Raw genomic sequence first — 19,615 nt, 5'->3', positions numbered from 1 at the left:
ATCATGTTACAGTTACTTGGCTCCTTTTCCATATTTCCAAATCAAATGATCTGCTTTCCATGAGAATGCCATTTGTAACTATGATGTTGACTCTGGTAGCAGCATCGCTTGAGGATGTAAAACTCTTAAGTGAACAGAACTTTGAGGTCTCCATTCAAAGTTTCAAATACATGGCTTATGTACTACTTATCAAATCAAAAGGAGGAAAGTATTTGATGAAACTGGCAAATCTCTTTGTGGGAGAAAAATAACACACTTGTCTATTTTTCTAGGCCCTGTAATCAAAGTAACTATGCACATATTTTCTCCCTCTACTAAAGACAATTTTAGTGTAAAAATAATTTGACCTTATAGACCTCAAATCAACCTAAGGCATGGCCATCAGAAACATCAGCCTCATTTTATGACCTTTTGAAAAATGTTACTTTTTCATCTAATTGAATTCCAAAGAAATTACCTTGCACACAGACATTTATACTGAAAATCATTGTACAACCGAGTATGGCACATTTGTTCTCAAATTATTGACTACATATTCTGGCCAACTGAGCAATTATAGATATGACTGGAGAAAAATTAATTTTGCATTGGGGAGAAATATCCACAGGTAAAAATATAAGCTCTTGAGTGATAAATCCATCAGATATGCATATAAAAGAAAAATATTTAAAGAATTTTTCTACTCCTCAGGGTAGATTAACTTTCCAGAAGTTGGCAAAAGGAAATTGATTTTCAGACAACAATCTATGAAAGAACTACAGAATACCAATTATAAAATGATAAGCTTTATGGATGTTCTGTTGAAATGAAAGCCTTTTGGTAAACTGTCTAGCTAAAACCTATTCTTTTTTTCTCTCTCTATTCTTAAGATTCAGCACATTCCTGCCTTTTATTTCAATTAGTATTTTAATGTATTTTATAGCAAAGGATTCAACAAGTATTTGCTGTGTACCCATATATAATGGTAAGATTATATTGAGGGACATACACCACCAGACTTTGTGATTATCAGTGTATATAATCTCACAACATATATACTACATATAAATAAAATCTCATTTAATCTTCAATGATCCTACAGTGCAGATCTTTATTATGAGACTGAGTGTATATGCATCAGATCTACCCTTGAGTTTTAGTGAAGTGTTTATTTTGGCTCAGCAAATCTATAATGGTAGATTATAAAATATTTCAGAAAGAAAGTTACAAGCTTCATAATGTTATTTTTATGTCAAAGCCCTAAACTTGGTAAAAATAATTTTGATATTATATAATTGGGATGTTCCCAACATGTAAAGCTAAAAGAAAACTGGCTGGAAAGGAATTCACTAACCCTATGGATTATGCTTACACTTTATATAGTACATGTGTTAAATGATAGAGAAATCAAAGAGCAAACACAGTCTTGCTTTTTCTGACGTGATATACACAGTGTTCTGTGTACTGGCTAACTAGTTCTTATCAGATGGATCCAAGAGGTATTTTCCCCAACAGTACAAAACACTGTATCTGAGGAATATATTATGACATTCATAGTTTTCTATAAATGATCTTAAAGGTCCTACACTTTATGGATCACATGGCTGAGGATCATACTTTCATTATTATAACCAGTGATCACACCCCAAAATCTTCAGTTCTGTCTCCCGCTATTTTTTCCCCATCCTTCCAGCCTTGAGGTATAACTGACAAAACTGTAAGATATTGAAAATGTACAATGTGACAATTTGATATATGTATACATTGTGAAAGAATTCCCCCCAATTAAGTTAATTAATACATCTATCACCTCACTTTTTTTTTTTTTTTTGGTGAAAACATTCAAGTTCTATTCTTAGCAAATTTCAATTATACAATACAGTATTAACTGTATCAACAGTGACCATTTTTTATACTTGATCTTCAACTCCCCTGGGAAGCCATCTGGTCCTGGACTCTTATTTGTTGGGAGATTTTTGATAACCGATTCAATTTCTTCGCTGGTTATGGGTCTGTTCAAGCTTTCTATTTCCTCCTGAGTTTTGGAAGAGTGTGGGGGTTTAGGAATTTGTCCATTTCTTCCAGGTTGTCCAATTTGTTGGCATATAATTTTTCATAGTATTCCCTGATAATTGTTGTATCTCTGAGGGACTGGTTGTAATCATTCCATTTTCATTCATGATTTTATCTATTTGGGTCATCTCCCTTTTCTTTTTGAGAAGCCTGGCTAGAGGTTTGTCAATTTTGTTTATTTTTTCAAAAAACCAACTCTTGGTTTCGTTGATCTGCTCTACAGTTTTTTTTAGATTCTATATTGTTTATTTCTGCTCTGATCTTTATTATTTCTCTTCTTCTGCTGGGTTTAGGCTGCCTTTGCTGTTCTGCTTCTATTTCCTTTAGGTGTGCTGTTAGATTTTGTATTTGGGATTTTTCTTGTTTCTGGAGATAGGCCTGGATTGCAATGTATTTTCCTCTCAGGACTGCCTTCGCTGCGTCCCAAAGCGTTTGGATTGTTGTATTTTCATTTTCGTTTGTTTCCATATATTTTTTAATTTCTTCTCTAATTGCCTGGTTGACCCACTCATTCGTTAGTAGGGTGTTCTTTAACCTCCATGCTTTTGGAGGTTTTCCAGACTTTTTCCTGTGGTTGATTTCAAGCTTCATAGCATTGTGGTCTGAAAGTATGCATGGTATAATTTCAATTCTTGTAAACTTATGAAGGGCTGTTTTGTGACTCAGTATATGATCTATCTTGGAGAATGTTCCATGTGCACTCGAGAAGAAAGTATATTCTGTTGCTTTGGGATGCAGAGTTCTAAATATATCTGTCAAGTCCATCTGATCCAATGTATCATTCAGGGCCCTTGTTTCTTTATTGACCGTGTGTCTAGATGATCTATCCATTTCTGTAAGTGGGGTGTTAAAGTCCCCTGCAATGACCACATTCTTATCAATAAGGTTGCTTATGTTTATGAGTAACTGTTTTATATATCTGGGGGCTCCGGTATTTGGCGCATAGACATTTATAATTGTTAGCTCTTCCTGATGGATAGACCCTGTAATTATTATATAATGCCCTTCTTCATCTCTTGTTACAGCCTTTAATTTAAAGTCTAGTTTGTCTGATATAAGTATGGCTACTCCAGCTTTCTTTTGGCTTCCAGTAGCATGATAAATAGTTCTCCATCCCCTCACTCTCAACCTAAAGGTGTCCTCAGATCTAAAATGAGTCTCTTGTAGTCAGCAAATAGATGGGTCTTGTTTTTTTATCCATTCTGATACCCTATGTCTTTTGGTTGGCGCATTTAATCCATTTACATTCAGTGTTATTATAGAAAGATACGGGTTTAGAGTCATTGTGATGTCTGTATGTTTTATGCTTGTAGTGATGTCTCTGGTACTTTGTCTCACAGGATCCCCCTTAGGATCTCTTGTAGGGCTGGTTTAGTGGTGACAAATTCCTTCAGTTTTTGTTTGTTTGGGAAGACCTTTATCTCTCCTTCTATTCTAAATGACAGACTTGCTGGATAAAGGATTCTCGGCTGCATATTTTTTCTGTTTAGCACACTGAAGATATCGTGCCAAGCCTTTCTGGCCTGCCAAGTTTCAAAGGAGAGATCAGTCACGAGTCTTATAGGTCTCCCTTTATATGTGAGGGCACGTTTATCCCTTGCTGCTTTCAGAATTTTCTCTTTATCCTTGTATTTTGCCAGTTTCACTATGATATGTCGTGCAGAAGATTGATTCAAGTTACGTCTGAAGGGAGTTCTCTGTGCCTCTTGGATTTCAATGCCTTTTTCCTTCCCCAGTTCAGGGAAGTTCTCAGCTATAATTTCTTCAAGTACCCCTTCAGCACCTTTCCCTCTCTCTTCCTCCTCTGGGATACCAATTATGCGTATATTATTTCTTTTTAGTGTATCACTTAGTTCTCTAATTTTCCCCTCATACTCCTGGATTTTTTTATCTCTTTCTTTCAGCTTCCTCTTTCTCCATAACTTTATCTTCTAGTTCACCTATTCTCTCTTCTGCCTCTTCTATCCGAGCCGTCGTGGTTTCCATTTTGTTTTGCATTTTGTTTAAAGCGTTTTTCAGCTCCTCGTGACTGTTCCTTAGTCCCTTGATCTCTGTAGCAAGAGATTCTCTGCTGTCCTGTATACTGTTTTCAAGCCCAGCGATTAATTTTATGACTATTATTCTAAATTCACTTTCTGTTATATTATTTAAATCCTTTTTGATCAGTTCATTAGCTGTTGTTATTTCCTGGAGATTCTTCTGAGGGGAATTCTTCCGTATGGTCATTTTGGATAGTCCCTGGAGCAGTGAGGACCTGCAGGGCACTTCCCCCGTGCTGTGGTGTATAACTGGAGTTGGTGGGCGGGGCCGCAGTCAGACCTGATGTCTGCCTCCAGCCCACCGCTGGGGCCACAGTCAGACTGGTGTGTGCCTTCTCTTCCCCTCTCCTAGGGGCGAGATTCACTGTGGGGTGGCGTGGCCCGTCTGGGCTACCTGCACACTGCCAGGCTTGTGGTGCTGGGGATCTGGCGTATTAGCTGGGGTGGGTAGGCAAGGTGCACGGGGGCAGGAGGGGCAGGCTTAGCTCGCTTCTCCTTAGGTGATCCACTTCAGGAGGGGCCCTGTGGCAGCGGGAGGGAGTCAGATCCGCTGCCGGAGGTTTGGCTCCGCAGAAGCACAGAGTTGGGTGTTTGCGTGGAGCGAGCAAGTTCCTTGGCAGGAACTGGTTCTCTTTGGGATTTTGGCTGGGGGATGGGCGGGGGAGATGGCGCTGGCGAGCGCCTTTGTTCCCCGCCAAGCTGAGCTCTGCCGTCCGGGGGCTCAGCAGCTCTCCCTCCCTTTGTCCTCCAGCCTTTCCGCTTTCCAAGCAGAGCTGTTAACTTATGACCTCCCAGACGCTAAGTCGCGCTTGCTGTCGGAACACAGTCCACAGTCCGTCCGGCCCCTCCGCTTTTGCCAGCCAGACTCGGGGGGCTCCGCTTGGCCGGCGGGGCGCCCCTCCGCCCCGGCTCCCTCCCGCCAGTCCGTGGAGCGCGCACCGCCTCGCCGCCCTTCCTACCCTCTTCTGTGGGCCTCTCATCTGCACTTGGCTCCGGAGACTCCGTTCTGCTAATCCTCTGGCGGTTTTCTGGGTTCTTTAGGCAGGTGTAGGTGGAATCTAAGTGATCAGCAGGACGCGCAGTGAGCCCAGCGTCCTCCTACGCCGCCATCTTCCGGAACTCCCCTATACTTGATCTTCAAACCTTATTCATCTTATAGCTGAAAGTGTGTAAAACTTCACCTATTCTCCCTACCCACCCAGCAACCACTTTGTTGTGTCTATGAGTTAAACTTTCATTTTTAAATTCCACACGTAAGTGATACTTGCAGTCTTTGTCTGGCTTATTTCACTCAGCATAATGTCCTCCAAATTCATCCATGTTGTCAAAAATGACAAGACTTCTTTCTTGTTTGAGGGTGAATAATATCTGAATGTGTGTGGGGGAGCATATACATACACACACGGATCTTTTCTTTATCCATTCGTCCTTAGACACGTAGGTCATTTACATACCTTGGCAACTGTGAGTAATGCTGCAATGAACGTGAGGTGAGCCTGCCTCTCTCTCTTTCTGACCCTGACCTCTTACAACTTAATTCAGCTTCATTCACCCCTTTAGACTCCTTAAGACATCCAAATCCATTCTCTTACTTCTCTACCATCATTCTACTTTCCACATTACCCTCCACTTCCTTCAGAGTCCGTCTTAGATTTCACAGTCTATAAGGATACTCACCTCCTTATAAATATCTCCACATCCTGTGCTGCTTCCTTTCATCATCCCTGCCTGGCAAGGCCCCCACACTGGTTAAACCCAATTCTACTTGCTTTATGAGAGAGCCTACCAACCGATGAAGAAAGAGAGAAAGATGCTCTCATAGATACATCTCACTTCAGATTTAACCTTAAATTTCTTTTTTTTTTTTTAAATTTTTTTTTTCAACGTTTTTTATTTATTTTTGGGACAGAGAGAGACAGAGCATGAGCGGGGGAGGGGCAGAGAGAGAGGGAGACACAGAATCGGAAACAGGCTCCAGGCTCCGAGCCATCAGCCCAGAGCCCGACGCGGGGCTCAAACTCACAGACCGCAAGATCGTGACCTGGCTGAAGTCGGACGCTTAACCGACTGCGCCACCCAGGCGCCCCTTAACCTTAAATTTCAAGTAAGCACTCAGCATTAAGTTGAAGTTCTACTTCGGGCAATTGGCTTCCTCACTCTCTGAAGATTATTTCTCACCTTTCCTCTATATTGACCATATAGTATGGCACACTGAGTACTTATGACTAGAGAAAAGTTCTTAGTAATCAGAAGAAATAGTTGGAAGAGAAGGGAGCCTCACTTATGTGGCTGTAAAATGCAGGGAGGGTGGTAGATTTCCTAGTAGAAAAAATGAAATTTTTTAATGATTACTAGTAATTTTTAAAATCAGTGAACTGATCATCAGTGAGTTAGGGAGGGGATATTGGAAGGGTAGTGGTAGAGGAAATTCATAAACTGGGACTATATGATCTGCTTATTACCTTCCTCATCTTTTATATCTTTCTTCACACAGCCCTTCATGATGTTCATGGAACAAAGATTATGACCATATCTCAGGACCTTGCACCTGCTGGCCCCTATACTAGAACACTCTCCCCACTCCTGCATACCTGCATTACCTGCTCCCTAATTTCAGACAAGTGTCAGCATATCTGTCAGCTGTTTAGAAAGGCATTTTCCTGAGAACATTTCCTAGTTAGTGCCCTTCATTACCCCAGTCACATCCTCTCCTTTCTGTTGCTTATTATTGTATCACACTAATATCTATTTGAAATTTTGTCAAATTATGTTCTCTCCCTGTCTTATTTTAGAAATACTACCTAAGCATGTATTTTGTAAATGGGATTGGGTTCTATGGTGCAAGTATACATCTAGGTCTAATAAGACTGACAGAGCCTTTCTTGTCATCAAGTGTACATTTTAGTCGGAGAGGCAGACATGAAAAATCTAATTACACAGTACTTTCTAATTAGTGCTACAACTGAGGTAAAGAATGCTAAGGGTTCCTCTCGCCTGAGATCTGACTGGTCTGAAGATCAGGGAGAGTTTCTCTGAGAATGACTCATCAGGTGAAATCTAAAGGACTTTTGAAGCAGGAGTGAAAATGGGGATGGATATTATAAAAGTATTCTGCACACCAGTAAGAACTCATTGTAAGAAGCACTTAACTGTTGGTGTGTGTGTTAACATATATGTATACACACACACACACACACACACACACACACACACATATATATATATAAAACAACATTTGCTAGTTTTCTGCCTCCCTGTGGAGGTGAGCCATTAAATCCTTAAATCTAAGAAGGCCTTTTTGTTTACCTTAATCCTAAGCAGTGGAAAGAACAGAGGAAAAGTAATTGGGCTGAATCCCTAAGGCCAGGACAAGGAAGGATAGCTGAGGCAGGGGGGAATAAGCTGTCCATGAGAGCAACCTCTGCTTTCTGTCTATTTATACCTTGATTTTCAACCACAGAGACTAGTGACTTCAATCATAAAAACAAATCAGAGTAGTTGTACCACAGACACTGTAATACTTTTGACTCTAGGGTTCCAATTTTACTAAAACACTTCAAATCTAGTTTACATTTTTTTTTTTTAATTTTTTTTTTCAACATTTTTTATTTATTTTTGGGACAGAGAGAGACAGAGCATGAACGGGGGAGGGGCAGAGAGAGAGGGAGACACAGAATCAGAAACAGGCTCCAGGCTCGGAGCCATCAGCCCAGAGCCTGACGCGGGGCTCGAACTCACAGACCGCGAGATCGTGACCTGGCTGAAGTCGGACGCTTAACCGACTGCGCCACCCAGGCGCCCCTAGTTTACATTTTTTTTAAGGACTTAAATATCTGAATTTCTAAAAAGGCACAAAAAAGAGGAAAAATCTCTAAAAAGTTAAGTCTTTTCCTGTCTATGTGTTTTCAGGTAGTAACCTCAGCTCCAGACTGAGAAGAGCAGTGTTTATTAACCACTGGAAAGGTTAATAAATTAAATGAACACAGAAAATGGTTTTCAAAACAAGTAAGGGCCAGATTTGGGGGTGAATTAACTTCCCACTTATAAGAGAAACAGGGAAGTGCGTCCTCAGTAATAAAGAGTGGCAACTTAATCGTTACCAGTGAATTTCAATGCTCTTATGGGAAGCACTGCTGGGAATTCAGCCAGACAAGGTAGTGGGGAGAAAACCAATCCTATTAATGAGACTATCAACCCTTCTCACAAAGACGGAGTCCTCCTCTAGAGAGGAGACTAAATGGGGAACTGAGTATAGGTATTAGCTTCTGGCACTCCTGGGTTTGAACTACTAAACTGTATGGTGCTAAGCAAACATCTATAAGCAACGTCATGCATGGTTTGTTACAAAGAATACAAGAGTTAGCTCTTCTGAAGTATCCAGCACAGAGTAAGTATTAAAGAAATGTGGGCTCCTGTCCTTGTTTCTGGAAAGGCTAGAGTGGGGGGAGTAGGTGGGCCATGGGGAGAACAAGAGAAAGAGGCACGCTTTTCTAAATGAAGACGAATGTGGGACTCTGGTAAACAGGTCCCTCTTTCTTACACTACCATCTCGAAGCAATACACCTCTCCAAAGGTAAGGAGTTGCTGGAGCGCCAAAAAAGAAGCCTCTAGAAAGAGAGTAACTCTCTTTCAAAGGGTAATGGATCAATTTGGATTCTCGTATGTTTGAAAAACCGTATGAGGGCCGCCCGGGGTGGGGGTGGGGTTCTCTTGGTTACGCATCTGACTGCGGCTCAGGTCACGATCTCATGGCTCCTTAAGTTCAAACACCACATCAGGCTCTGTGCTGACAGCTCAGAGCCTGGAGCCTGCTTCGGATTCTGTGTCTCCCTCTCTGTCTCTGCCCCTCCCCTTCAAAATAAGCATTACAAAAAAAAAAAAAACAAAAAAACAAAAAAAACAAAAACATGAATGAGAAAATAAGACTCTTATTAAAAATGCTTTCGAAATCCCACTAACATTTCCTACAAGCAGTCGTTCTACTTGGCTGGAGAGCTGAGACAGATTTCGTACCTGGGCGATAAAGACACTGGCCATCCACTCCGTCTGAGTTTGTAAGTTATCACAACAAATGTGCCTGTAAAACAAGGTTTATAAAATACATAATTCATAAAGCCAGAAGACTGCTCTCCAGTGTGTTTGTTTGGTTATTAAATGATCAGAAGCCTCTGTGGGTTTCTCCTGATTCATGACTTAATACAATCAAAATGGGAGTATTTCAGTATAAGTTGCTTCAGGCTTCTGTTAAATGTGCAGTATCAAAATAATAGTATAAATATGCTAGTTTAAACAAAATACAGCTACAGGCTTTGGTAACTGCTGAAGAATGATCGGCAATATTTCTGGAAAGGCAGAAAGGTCACTGTCATTTACTTTTTCATGTACATGATGTTAAACACATCTTTTCCCCCAGAAACTCTGAGTGTAAGACGAAAAATATGTGCACATTTTCTTAAGAGCATACTTTGTAAAAAGGCTTAGACTGTCTCCATCATTAGGATTATAAACATTTAATACCCGCAAGACTCGTGAAAAATGAACCAAATGAAAAACTACTACTGCATGTCCAATAACACTGACTCAGTAACCTTTTATTGAAAACCTATATAAAACAGAGATCTTGCCCTCAAGGTTCACACATTCTATTAGAGGAGCTAGGCATGTAAACAAATAAATTACAGCAGAGTGAGAAAAAGAGAAAGTATTGTTGACACAAATACAGAAAGAGCACACTTGGGGATGCGATAAAGTTTTCTTAGAAAATTTTCTAAGTGTTGTTAAAATGACCTGGATATTTCAATGTAATTACATACTCTTTATATTCCTGTATGAAAAACAATTTGGGAAAAAAACGTCAACATGAAATTTGTAAAAATTTCATGCTTCCTTCATTAGATTCTCATAAAGACATTGTCCCTTTCCATTACCACGTCCAAAACAACGGTCCTCTCTATAATTCTGCACCCATGTGTGCAAAATACTATCGATGCCAAGAAGAAATAAGTAATGATTAGAGGGGAGAGTTATCAGACTTTTGGGGCATCTGAGCTGTAACCTGAAAGAATGACGGTTGTGTCTACCACATTAGCAGGAAGGGGATGGGAGTGGGAGGTATGGGAGCAGCATATAGTGTGAAGAAGGCTCAGTAAGGGGGCTATCTACACTGAACATGCAGAGATGAAGGACGATGGGATGTATGGTGAATCACAGATTACTGCTTTATCAGTAAGTAAAAAAGGGAAAGCCTTGGGAGATGAAGCTCATGAAATGCTGTGCCAACAATCCTGCACGTTATCCTTTAGCTATAGGATTCGTTGAAGAGCTTTAATGCAGGAAAGAAACACAACACATTTAGAAAGCCTCTTTGGTGGTTGGGTAGAGAATATTCTAGAAAACAAAAATAAAATTAAAGGCATGAAGAACACTTAGGATGACTAGAATAAAACCATGCAGATGAATGAAGGTGTGGCCTGATAAGGGAGATAATTAAGAGGCAGATCCAGTTTGGCTTAGTGATTGATCAGACACAGCTAGGGCTGAAGAAAGAGACATCCAGTATAGTCTCTAGGGAGACTGGCTAGATCCTATGAGATCAATGGAAAAATGTACATATATGGAAAGAAATGGTTTGAGGCCAAGATTTTTTTTTTTTATACTCAGTTTTGGCTAGTTCTTTTCCTTCATATGAAACTGAATTCTGCCTGCTTATTCCATAAAAGCTGGGATTCCACACTCATAAAAGAACTAGGAAGAAATCAGATATATTTTCTCTTAAGAGGCACTGGCAGGTAGGACACATAGGATTGAAATGGACCTAAAGCTTGAAGCAAATCTATTTTCTTCTTCTCAGACTAAAAATACTTAAAACAAAAACAAAACAAACAAAAAAAAACAACCTAATTTCACTTAGGTGAAACATTTCCTATCTGTAGATCTACCTGCCGATAGCATTGTTTAGTAAAGTTATCAACATCTCAAATCCAAAAACTGCCAGCAGTTAACTTACCAGTGATGTTTTTCGGAATATGCTGTCAATCCCCAACTAAATCACATGGGAAAAAACACATAAACATACATATTAAAAAATATCAACTGTACAAAACTAAAAAAAGGATTAGATGTTAAGGAGGTGATATTTAATGGTGGCAATGTGTAATATAGAACAGATCCCCACGAGGGATGATTCAGTGGGTATGACTGACGTAGAGGTGAATGATCAATGAGGGGTTCAGCTACAAATTTAAATACGCTGAAGGGAGACAGAGGGAAGGAGTCTTATATGATGTTATGGGAAGGTGGGGAAATCTCTCAGAAGATACTCTTGGCTGAGGAAGGATAGATGTCTAGGAAAATGGCCAAAATAAGAGGATCTATACATTGTCTTATTGATATTGCGAGAAATTAAGAAAACGTCAACTGAAATACAGGTGTATGTTCTGGGTTTAGAATTAAGCATGTAGGCAAAAGTGAGAAAATTTTCAGTAACAGAATCCCAAACTGAGCACATAACAGTTCATTAAAATGTTTCATAAGAAAAGTATTCTTGCAAATGTAATTAGCAATTCAAATTAAACTGTGATAGGAAGTATTGGAATAAACCAAATGCTGGCATGATTCAAATGTTGAAGAGGGGGACACTGTATAAGTGGGGTCCACTCGCTCTCGGCTACCTATGTGCTGTGGGTTTACTACCAAATTTGGCAAAATGAAAAGGGCAAACTACATAGCTAGGCATCAAGAGGCTGTTTTCCTGAGTGTAGAATTTCCTGGAACATTCCTTATGTCCCCAGGTTGGGAGACTGATCAAGAAACAGAATGTGGAGAAAAACCGATGTGTTTTTCAGTAGACAGGACCTTCTGGGGATTTCCTGCTTTATGTAGCAGAGATGCAATCACCAAGGGGTTTGACTGTGGTGGAAACAGGCTTTTTTATCTGCCCACATAATTTCCCTTGATCTGCAACAGGCCCCCTGCCATGTCTGTGACAGCTCAAAGATTTTGTCTAAAGCTTAACTTATAAAAAGCTTGATTAACGCCTCTGATCTCCAAATCCTTAAATAGACAAATAGTCCTATAGCTTTTACTCTTCAAAAACCTTTCCCTTTCAAACTTTACCTTGTTGGAGGCTTCATTTTCCTTTTCACTCCAAGATAAAACTTCATTGAACTGAGGGAAAACATTTTCTCATATTTACTACTCTGTAAGGAAAACAAAGTAAGTTATAATTAAATGGATTTTCAAAATACCTTTATATTTTCCTGGAGTATTAATGACTGGATTTAGAACTGTTTAGTTTCTCCAATGTTTTACGGATGTAATACCAAGTTTTTACTGAATGAAGATTGTTCTGATTACAATGTTATAGATTTAAATAGAAAACTTTGGATACGCATGTACACTTACAGAAGTGTACATTGCATACACAAAAACAATTTTTGATTCAAAATATCTGGGACCAGATATAGATCAGAATTACTTTTCAATTTTTTTTAATTTTAAAACCACAACATGCATTATATGGTATAATTCCATCAGTGTTACCTAGGGCAGTGTCCTGTATTCATATAACTAAGGCAACTACTTTCATGTTAGGTTTTGCCACCAAATGCATTATGACCTTCTGTACTTTTTGGATTTAAGAATGAAGGAAAACATACTGTGAACCCTGATGGGTACATATTGAACTATCTCAAGTATCCATATTAATAGAATTTTTCACAAATAATTCATGAAAGCAGACTATTAAAATAATTTACATCCACCCAATCAATTATTCTCCATATACATCCTAACATACTTATTATCTGTAACCACTATTTTTCAAAAATCCTGAACACAGACCATCATAACTTCTATCAAACCACACCCACTTTATTACTCATCCTTGGATAACCTGAAATAGCTTTCATAAAGGTAACAGCCACAGGAATAATTATTAACACATGCTTTCCCCATATCCTAAAAATTCTGAAGGCAATCTCTTATTTTAAACTGTTAGGCTCTGTCCCAAAAATAATAAATAAAAAACGTTGAAAAAAAAAAAATTTAAAAAAAAAAAAATAGGGGCGCCTGGGTGGCGCAGTCGGTTAAGCGTCCGACTTCAGCCAGGTCACGATCTCGCGGTCCGTGAGTTCGAGCCCCGCGTCAGGCTCTGGGCTGATGGCTCGGAGCCTGGAGCCTGTTTCCGATTCTGTGTCTCCCTCTCTCTCTGCCCCTCCCCCGTTCATGCTCTGTCTCTCTCTGTCCCAAAAATAATAAATAAAAAACGTTGAAAAAAAAAAAAAATTTAAACTGTTAGGCATATAGCATTTATAGCTAAGAGCAAGGGGTTTGAGATCATAGAAACCTGGGTGCAAATCTGGCTTGCCACTTAGTTTGTGACCTCACATTACTTTTCTCTACTCTTCTTGTTTGTAAAGAGGGACAATAAAAATACTATTTCATAGGGTTATTATTGACTAAGGAAAGGGTTACTGTGAAGGATAATTCTACAGATTAAATAAGACAAATGCCTATAAACTGTTTAGTCCAGTAATCATCATTAAAAAAAGTGTGCAATAAATTACAGCTGCTGTTATTATGGACTTAGAACATATTGCTTCAGAGACACAGCAATATAGACAAATTGTAAGAATTCTAAGACAGTACACAAAAGCCCATTTAGCAAATATTGGCTGAAATTTCGTACAAAGTACATTTAGCTAAAAGTAGTACTAGGTTCCACAAGTTAACATATTACTATGAAGTCTTCATGAAAGCAGTCGAATCTGACAAGTAAAGGATGGAAAATATGTTTATAAAATTATAAACCACCTTCCATAGAGACAACAGGTCAGGAGAATACAGAAGAAGCATAAAGGAAAAACAAGCAAGAAGATTATCAGGAAGAATGCTTGGGTGACTAGTGGTGATAAGGCCATGATGAATTTACTCCTAGTCACGATGATCAATGTTTGCTATTATCATCATGGTAGATAATTAAAAAAACTATATATTTGTGGATATATATATATATATTTTTTTTTATGGCGAGGTTTCTAAAAATGAAATCACTGGGTCAAAGGCTAAGAACAGGAGTAAGATTCTGGTCAAACTGATAGGGTACATTTACTTCAAATTAAACATACACTCATATGTACATTCATTAGCAATTTTCACTTTTGATTTGGTCAACAATTTATCTATCTTTACACATTTGTTTGAATTACTTCTCTATATGGGAAAGAAAAAAACTGCCTTATCTTTTTAAATGGAATATTCTACACAAATTGTTTTCAATAATTTTGCTCACTGTTTACGGTTATTATTATTATGAGTCAAATATACGGTTTTTTCCTTTTGAACTTTCTTAACTATATCTCAACTTGAAAGCTGACAAATACTAAATTGCATGGCCATGTAATGAGAAGCGTTGCTATTTTTAAAGTTAATTCTTTTGTTAATCTAGAATATATATTTTATATACAGTATAGACAAGAATTTAAATTAAAAAAAATTAACAATTATCCCAGCCCTACTTATTAAACAAACCTATCTGTAGATATGCATTTATGATGGTGTATTTTAAAAAAAAAGTAATATTTAATTTTTTCTTTAAGGTTTACTTATTTGAGAGAGAGAGAGAGAGAGAGAGACAGAGAGAGAGGTGAGAGGGAAGGGACCGAGAGAGGGAGACACAGAATCCGAGGCAGGCTCCAGGCTCTGAGCTGTCAGCACAGAGCCCAACGTGGGGCTAGAACTTACGAACCGCAAGATCATGACCTGAGTTGAAGTTGGATGCTTAACCGACTGAGCCATCCAGGTGCCCCCCAAAACTAATTCTTAATTACCTGACTTTATGATACTACTGCTATCTCTGTTCATTTTTAAGCCAGGATCATATCATCTAAGTTATTTTAGTTTTATTGTAGACCATGACAGTTGGATGCAAAATACTACAAAACTATTTTGTTTTTTATCAACAAAATGTTTACAAATATTCTTATCTGTTTACACTTTGAGGTGATTATTGTATCACTTTTGTCAAGTTCTAAAAATAATTCCTTTGAGATTTTGAAAACAAGTACATTAAACCTATAGATAAATATCAGACTTTACATACATTTTATTTCTATCAGTGAAGTTCTGTAGTTTCCTTCATAAAAACCTGACTTCTTGTTGAGGTCATTTTCTAGTAGTTTATGTATTTTGTCTTTTAATTCTGACTGAGGACCGGTTTTGAGGTACTTTTTTGTAGTGTGCTACTTTACTGAATGCTAAGGTGTAACACTGAAGTCTAATAAAGAGCAGTGAGGTAGCTTTCTAAAGCAGTAACTGTTTCATGTAGGAAAGAGTCAAAGCAAAGAGAATTTAGGAATTATATATAGTAGTGGAGCTTCCTGGCCATCTCTGTCAGAGACTACATTGGATTGCACCTGAGCTGAATGTCCCTCCTCATAGTTGAGAGGCTCCTGTTCCCTTGGACTCCGCCTCAACGGAAGTGGCCAGGTAGGGTGAGAGGCAGTAATTCCAGGAGTATGGGGAAAATGGGAGTTGCACAGTTGAGATCAATGTTCGCTATTATCATCTGATGAAGCAGGTAGTCTTAGTTTATACAGGACATCAGTAGGGCCAGGACTGCCTACATTTTGAAGTATTTTTGGCAATAGAGAGTCTGAAGTCATACAACTGATTCTCAAGCCACTCCTGACATGCAAGCTTATTACTTTATGCCACTAATGACAGAATTTGTGTGGAAGTCAGCAATGGTGGAAAGAAGCTTTTTTAGTTTCAGTCTTTAAATATACATAAAGTGGAACTGCAAGGATACTAACGGAAAGTTCTATAAAAAGAAATCTCATTTGGCAATGTAACTTTACTGTTGGTTTATTACAATTCTCTTTTTTGGTATGTGGATTTTCTGGAGAATTTCTTCAAAAAGCTCAATATACTAGGCTGTAAGGAAGTCTCTAATGTGTTACTCAGGCACTATAATTCAAAACAAAGTTTTTAACTAAGCCAATTAAATTAGTGTGTTTAAGAAATTATTCTTGCACTAAAAGGAGTTTGCTTATTAGTGCATGAAACTTTTAATGACCCCCCCACTTACCCACTTGTTTTTTTTTTTTTTTCCCACCATTAACAGTATAATGGTAATATTCTTTGAAACTTATCACCTTTTATGTAAATCAAGTCTGAAAACATTTTAATTAACATTTTCTGTGCAGAGTAAACTCTCAAAACAAAATATATCTTCCCCTGTGTATTACCCTAATTTGTTGTTAATGAGCATTCATAAATTATCTCTAATTAACACATAGTCTTTTTAAATACACTTTTCAATTTGTAACTTCTACCTCCTTGTCAGTAAATCATTTTCTAAGTATATACAAGCATACACATATTAATGGTAAAACTGTCAAAACCAGAGCCAAATGTTTATTCAAATAAGTTAGGAGATTTGCACTATTGCTTATTTACTGTAAAATAATTTGAAATGTTAACATTGCCAATGACTCGACCATCAATATTAAAAGGGACAGACCAGCAACATGAAAAAATAACCAGCCACACAAAATCATGTGTTGAAAACAATGATAGTTTAAGGAAAACTGTAAGTCGAGTCCCCTCTGCTTGCCTGAATGTGCAAATTAAAAGTATCAGCTGCATTAATTTATTCCAACAGATGTACAAACACATCTTTTAAGCACAGTAATTATAATTCCATAACCCGAGGTCACTGTTGTAAAAACAAAATGTGTTCAGTGTCCTTAAAGTTCAGTGTCTTTCTGACAAATAGTGTGTCTCACTATAGGTAGAATCTAAAAAAGTCAAAATCGTAGTATAAAGTAGAATGGTTGTTTCCAGGGGCTGGGGGAAATGCAGAGACAGTGGTCAAAGGGTATAAAGTTTCAGTTATGCAGAATGAACGTTCTGGAGATCTAATATATAGTGTGGTGACCATAGTTAATACTCCCGTACCACATACTTGAAATTTGATAAGAGAGTACATCTTAAAATGTTCTCAACACACACATACACACACACACACAGAGCCAGCAGATAACTATGTGAGGTAATGGATATGTTAATTAGCTTGATTATAGTAATCACTGTATCAAAACATCACCGTGTACAAGATAAATATACACAATTTTTGTCAATTTATAAAAGCTTGAAAAATGAGAAATATCTCAAAATTATGTCAACCCCCCCTCACTCTTTTAGACAGTGTCGTTTAAAAGAGTCATTAAAAGAGTCGTTTAGACTCTTTTAAACTTGATACTGTCACTCTCTACCAATTTATATGAATTATCTTAGACTGAGAAGGTTGATCTTTTCAAAAAGATATAAATTCTTAAAACGCATTCTGTTAAACAATATGACATTATCTCACAAAACCAATGTCTGGAAAAAAAAATCACTTGTCCACGAACAAGCTTCCTGTGGCAGATTTTTAAATTGATATCAGCTTGGGGGAAAACGCTATAAAAAGCCAAACTGTATTGATTGTCATACTTAGGAATATTTGGTACTGCTAAAATGAAAGAGACTTATCCTCTTTAAATAAAAGTCTGTCAGCAAAACCACCGAGCTAAAATAATGGAAAATTTGTATTTGTTTGGTAAGTCCCCTTACACGGAGGCTTTGGAGTCAGACAGTTGGGAATGCATTCTGAGTCTGTTGCTTACTGGTTATGTGATGTTGAGCAAGTTATGTAATACCTTAGTAGGATCCATTTCTTTATCTGTAAAGTGGGAATAATTACAGTACTAATTTCACAGGGTTATTATAAAGATAAAATTAGATAATCCAAGTGAAATGTACAGAACTCTGCTTTTTATAAAGTAACCACCTGAATGTTAGTCACTGCCATTATGATTGCACTGCTGTTACTATTAACAACTACTAACTGTTTCTAGCAATGTCCCATTGCTACACAATGGAACTGTTGGTTCCTTAATGGGACTAAAACGTTCAGGTTCATTTTTAAATACCCTAAGCAGGACACTTAAGAGTGACACTTAACCAACATATGTACATAGAAGGGCAAAGATTAAGAAAGTCAGTCTAATGAAGATCAAAGTGGGTGACCCACTGAAGAAAACCAAAGAAAATTTAATCAGAATCAGTTCTAGACAGCTAGAATAATCAGCTGTGAAGTCCTGAATTTACTTTCACGAACACAAATCTAAAGTTCATGAACCTTGAAATCTGATGTCTTCAGTTCACATAACCCCAAATTCTTCTGTGCCTTACTTCTGCAGACTCCACTCTTCCTCTACTAGAAAAACTGAAGGATGATAATAGATAATAACCATTTGATACCCACACAGACTCCCTGCTGGGTCTATGAGATGGCATAATAAGGTGGGAGCGTTCAAGTACAGTATGTATTACAGCTCTCTGAATAGAGAGGGGTGAGGGAAGAACCACCACCCCCCCCCCCCCCCCGCCCGGACAATCCACTGTCCTAATCAAAGGAGGAATGCTACTCAGATTTATTTTGCCCACATGGAGCCCTCCCTGCTGGAGGAATATGCAGGGAAAGCGGTCAAAGCATGTGGGGAGCTCAACAGAAGCCATAATAAAATGAGATCACAGAGGTTTGGAAAGCTGCCTAAGAATCCTTTCTTCATAACTATTAACAGATGTTACTCGTCTGGTCTGTCTTTATACATCTCTACAACACATCACAGGGAATCACCACACTCCTAAAGCATGCAAGCGATATGAACCCAAGGGAATTTGATAATTTAATATAAAAAAATGCCTTTAGATCCTGCTGTCATTCTACATTTAAAAGAATTGCATAGGTGTTACCTGAATCTCAAGGAAGTAGAGATGTTACTATATACATTCTTATAACCACCCAAACTGGATAGAGAATATTTATATCACCCTAGAAAGATCCCTCCTGTCTCCATCATCTTGCTTCTGCAACAACCTTTCTCCACACCTCAGGTAGACACTTTCTGACTTCTATCATCATGAATGATTTTGCCTGTTCTTAGACTTCTTGTGTACAGACTCATATGGTACGATTTTGTATCAAGCTGCTTTTGCTAAACAAGGATTTAAAGATTCATCTGTGTTGTTACATTCATTACTTTTCATTAATTTTTACTGCCAAATAATATTCTATTGTATGAATGTATCATTCTTTTATTGATGATGAAACATTTGGAATGTTTCCAGGTTTTGGTTTTATGAGTAAAGCTGCTTATGAACATTCTTGAACAAATGCTTTTGTGAACATAATGCCTAGGAATAGAGTGGCTGGATCGTGGGTAGCTGTATGAATATTTTTAAAAAATTCCAAACAGTTTTATATAGTAACTGTGTGATCTTACCCTTCCACTAGCAATTTATGAGGAATTTAATTAATCAACATCCTCAGTCATACCAATCAGTGAAAACAATGTTGCACGGTTTTAATTTGCATGCCCCTGGTGACTATTATGTTGAGCACCTTCATTACAATGGTTTATTGACCATTCCTACATGTTCTTTCACATAGTATCTATTCACCACTTCACTCCAAT

At 38.0% G+C, this 19,615-nt stretch overlaps 1 protein-coding gene and 1 long non-coding RNA gene across 2 annotated transcripts in view; both read right to left on the bottom strand.

Annotated features, from left to right (window-relative positions):
• ARAP2 (ArfGAP with RhoGAP domain, ankyrin repeat and PH domain 2) overlaps positions 1 to 19,615 on the bottom strand; it is a 199,470-nt gene that overhangs the window by 8,672 nt on the left and 171,183 nt on the right. Inside the window, exons 29-31 of the mRNA XM_058722886.1 lie at positions 12,207 to 12,289; positions 11,098 to 11,133; positions 9,105 to 9,168 (exon numbers count right to left, since the gene is read on the bottom strand). Coding sequence (XP_058578869.1) covers positions 9,105 to 9,168; positions 11,098 to 11,133; positions 12,207 to 12,289 — 183 coding nt within the window. The remainder of the gene's footprint in view (positions 1 to 9,104; positions 9,169 to 11,097; positions 11,134 to 12,206; positions 12,290 to 19,615) is intronic.
• On the bottom strand, positions 5,217 to 7,665 carry LOC131507713 (uncharacterized). The gene is made up of 2 exons (XR_009259642.1): positions 6,184 to 7,665; positions 5,217 to 5,936 (listed from the first exon to the last, which is right to left on the bottom strand). It is a non-coding gene; the product is annotated as an uncharacterized LOC131507713 (long non-coding RNA).

This window comes from Neofelis nebulosa, chromosome 3 (genome assembly GCF_028018385.1).
Source record: "Neofelis nebulosa isolate mNeoNeb1 chromosome 3, mNeoNeb1.pri, whole genome shotgun sequence".
Classification (NCBI taxonomy): Eukaryota; Metazoa; Chordata; class Mammalia; order Carnivora; family Felidae; genus Neofelis; species Neofelis nebulosa.
The sequence above is the reverse complement of the archived record's forward strand: the minus strand, read 5'-3'. Positions and strand labels throughout refer to the sequence as shown.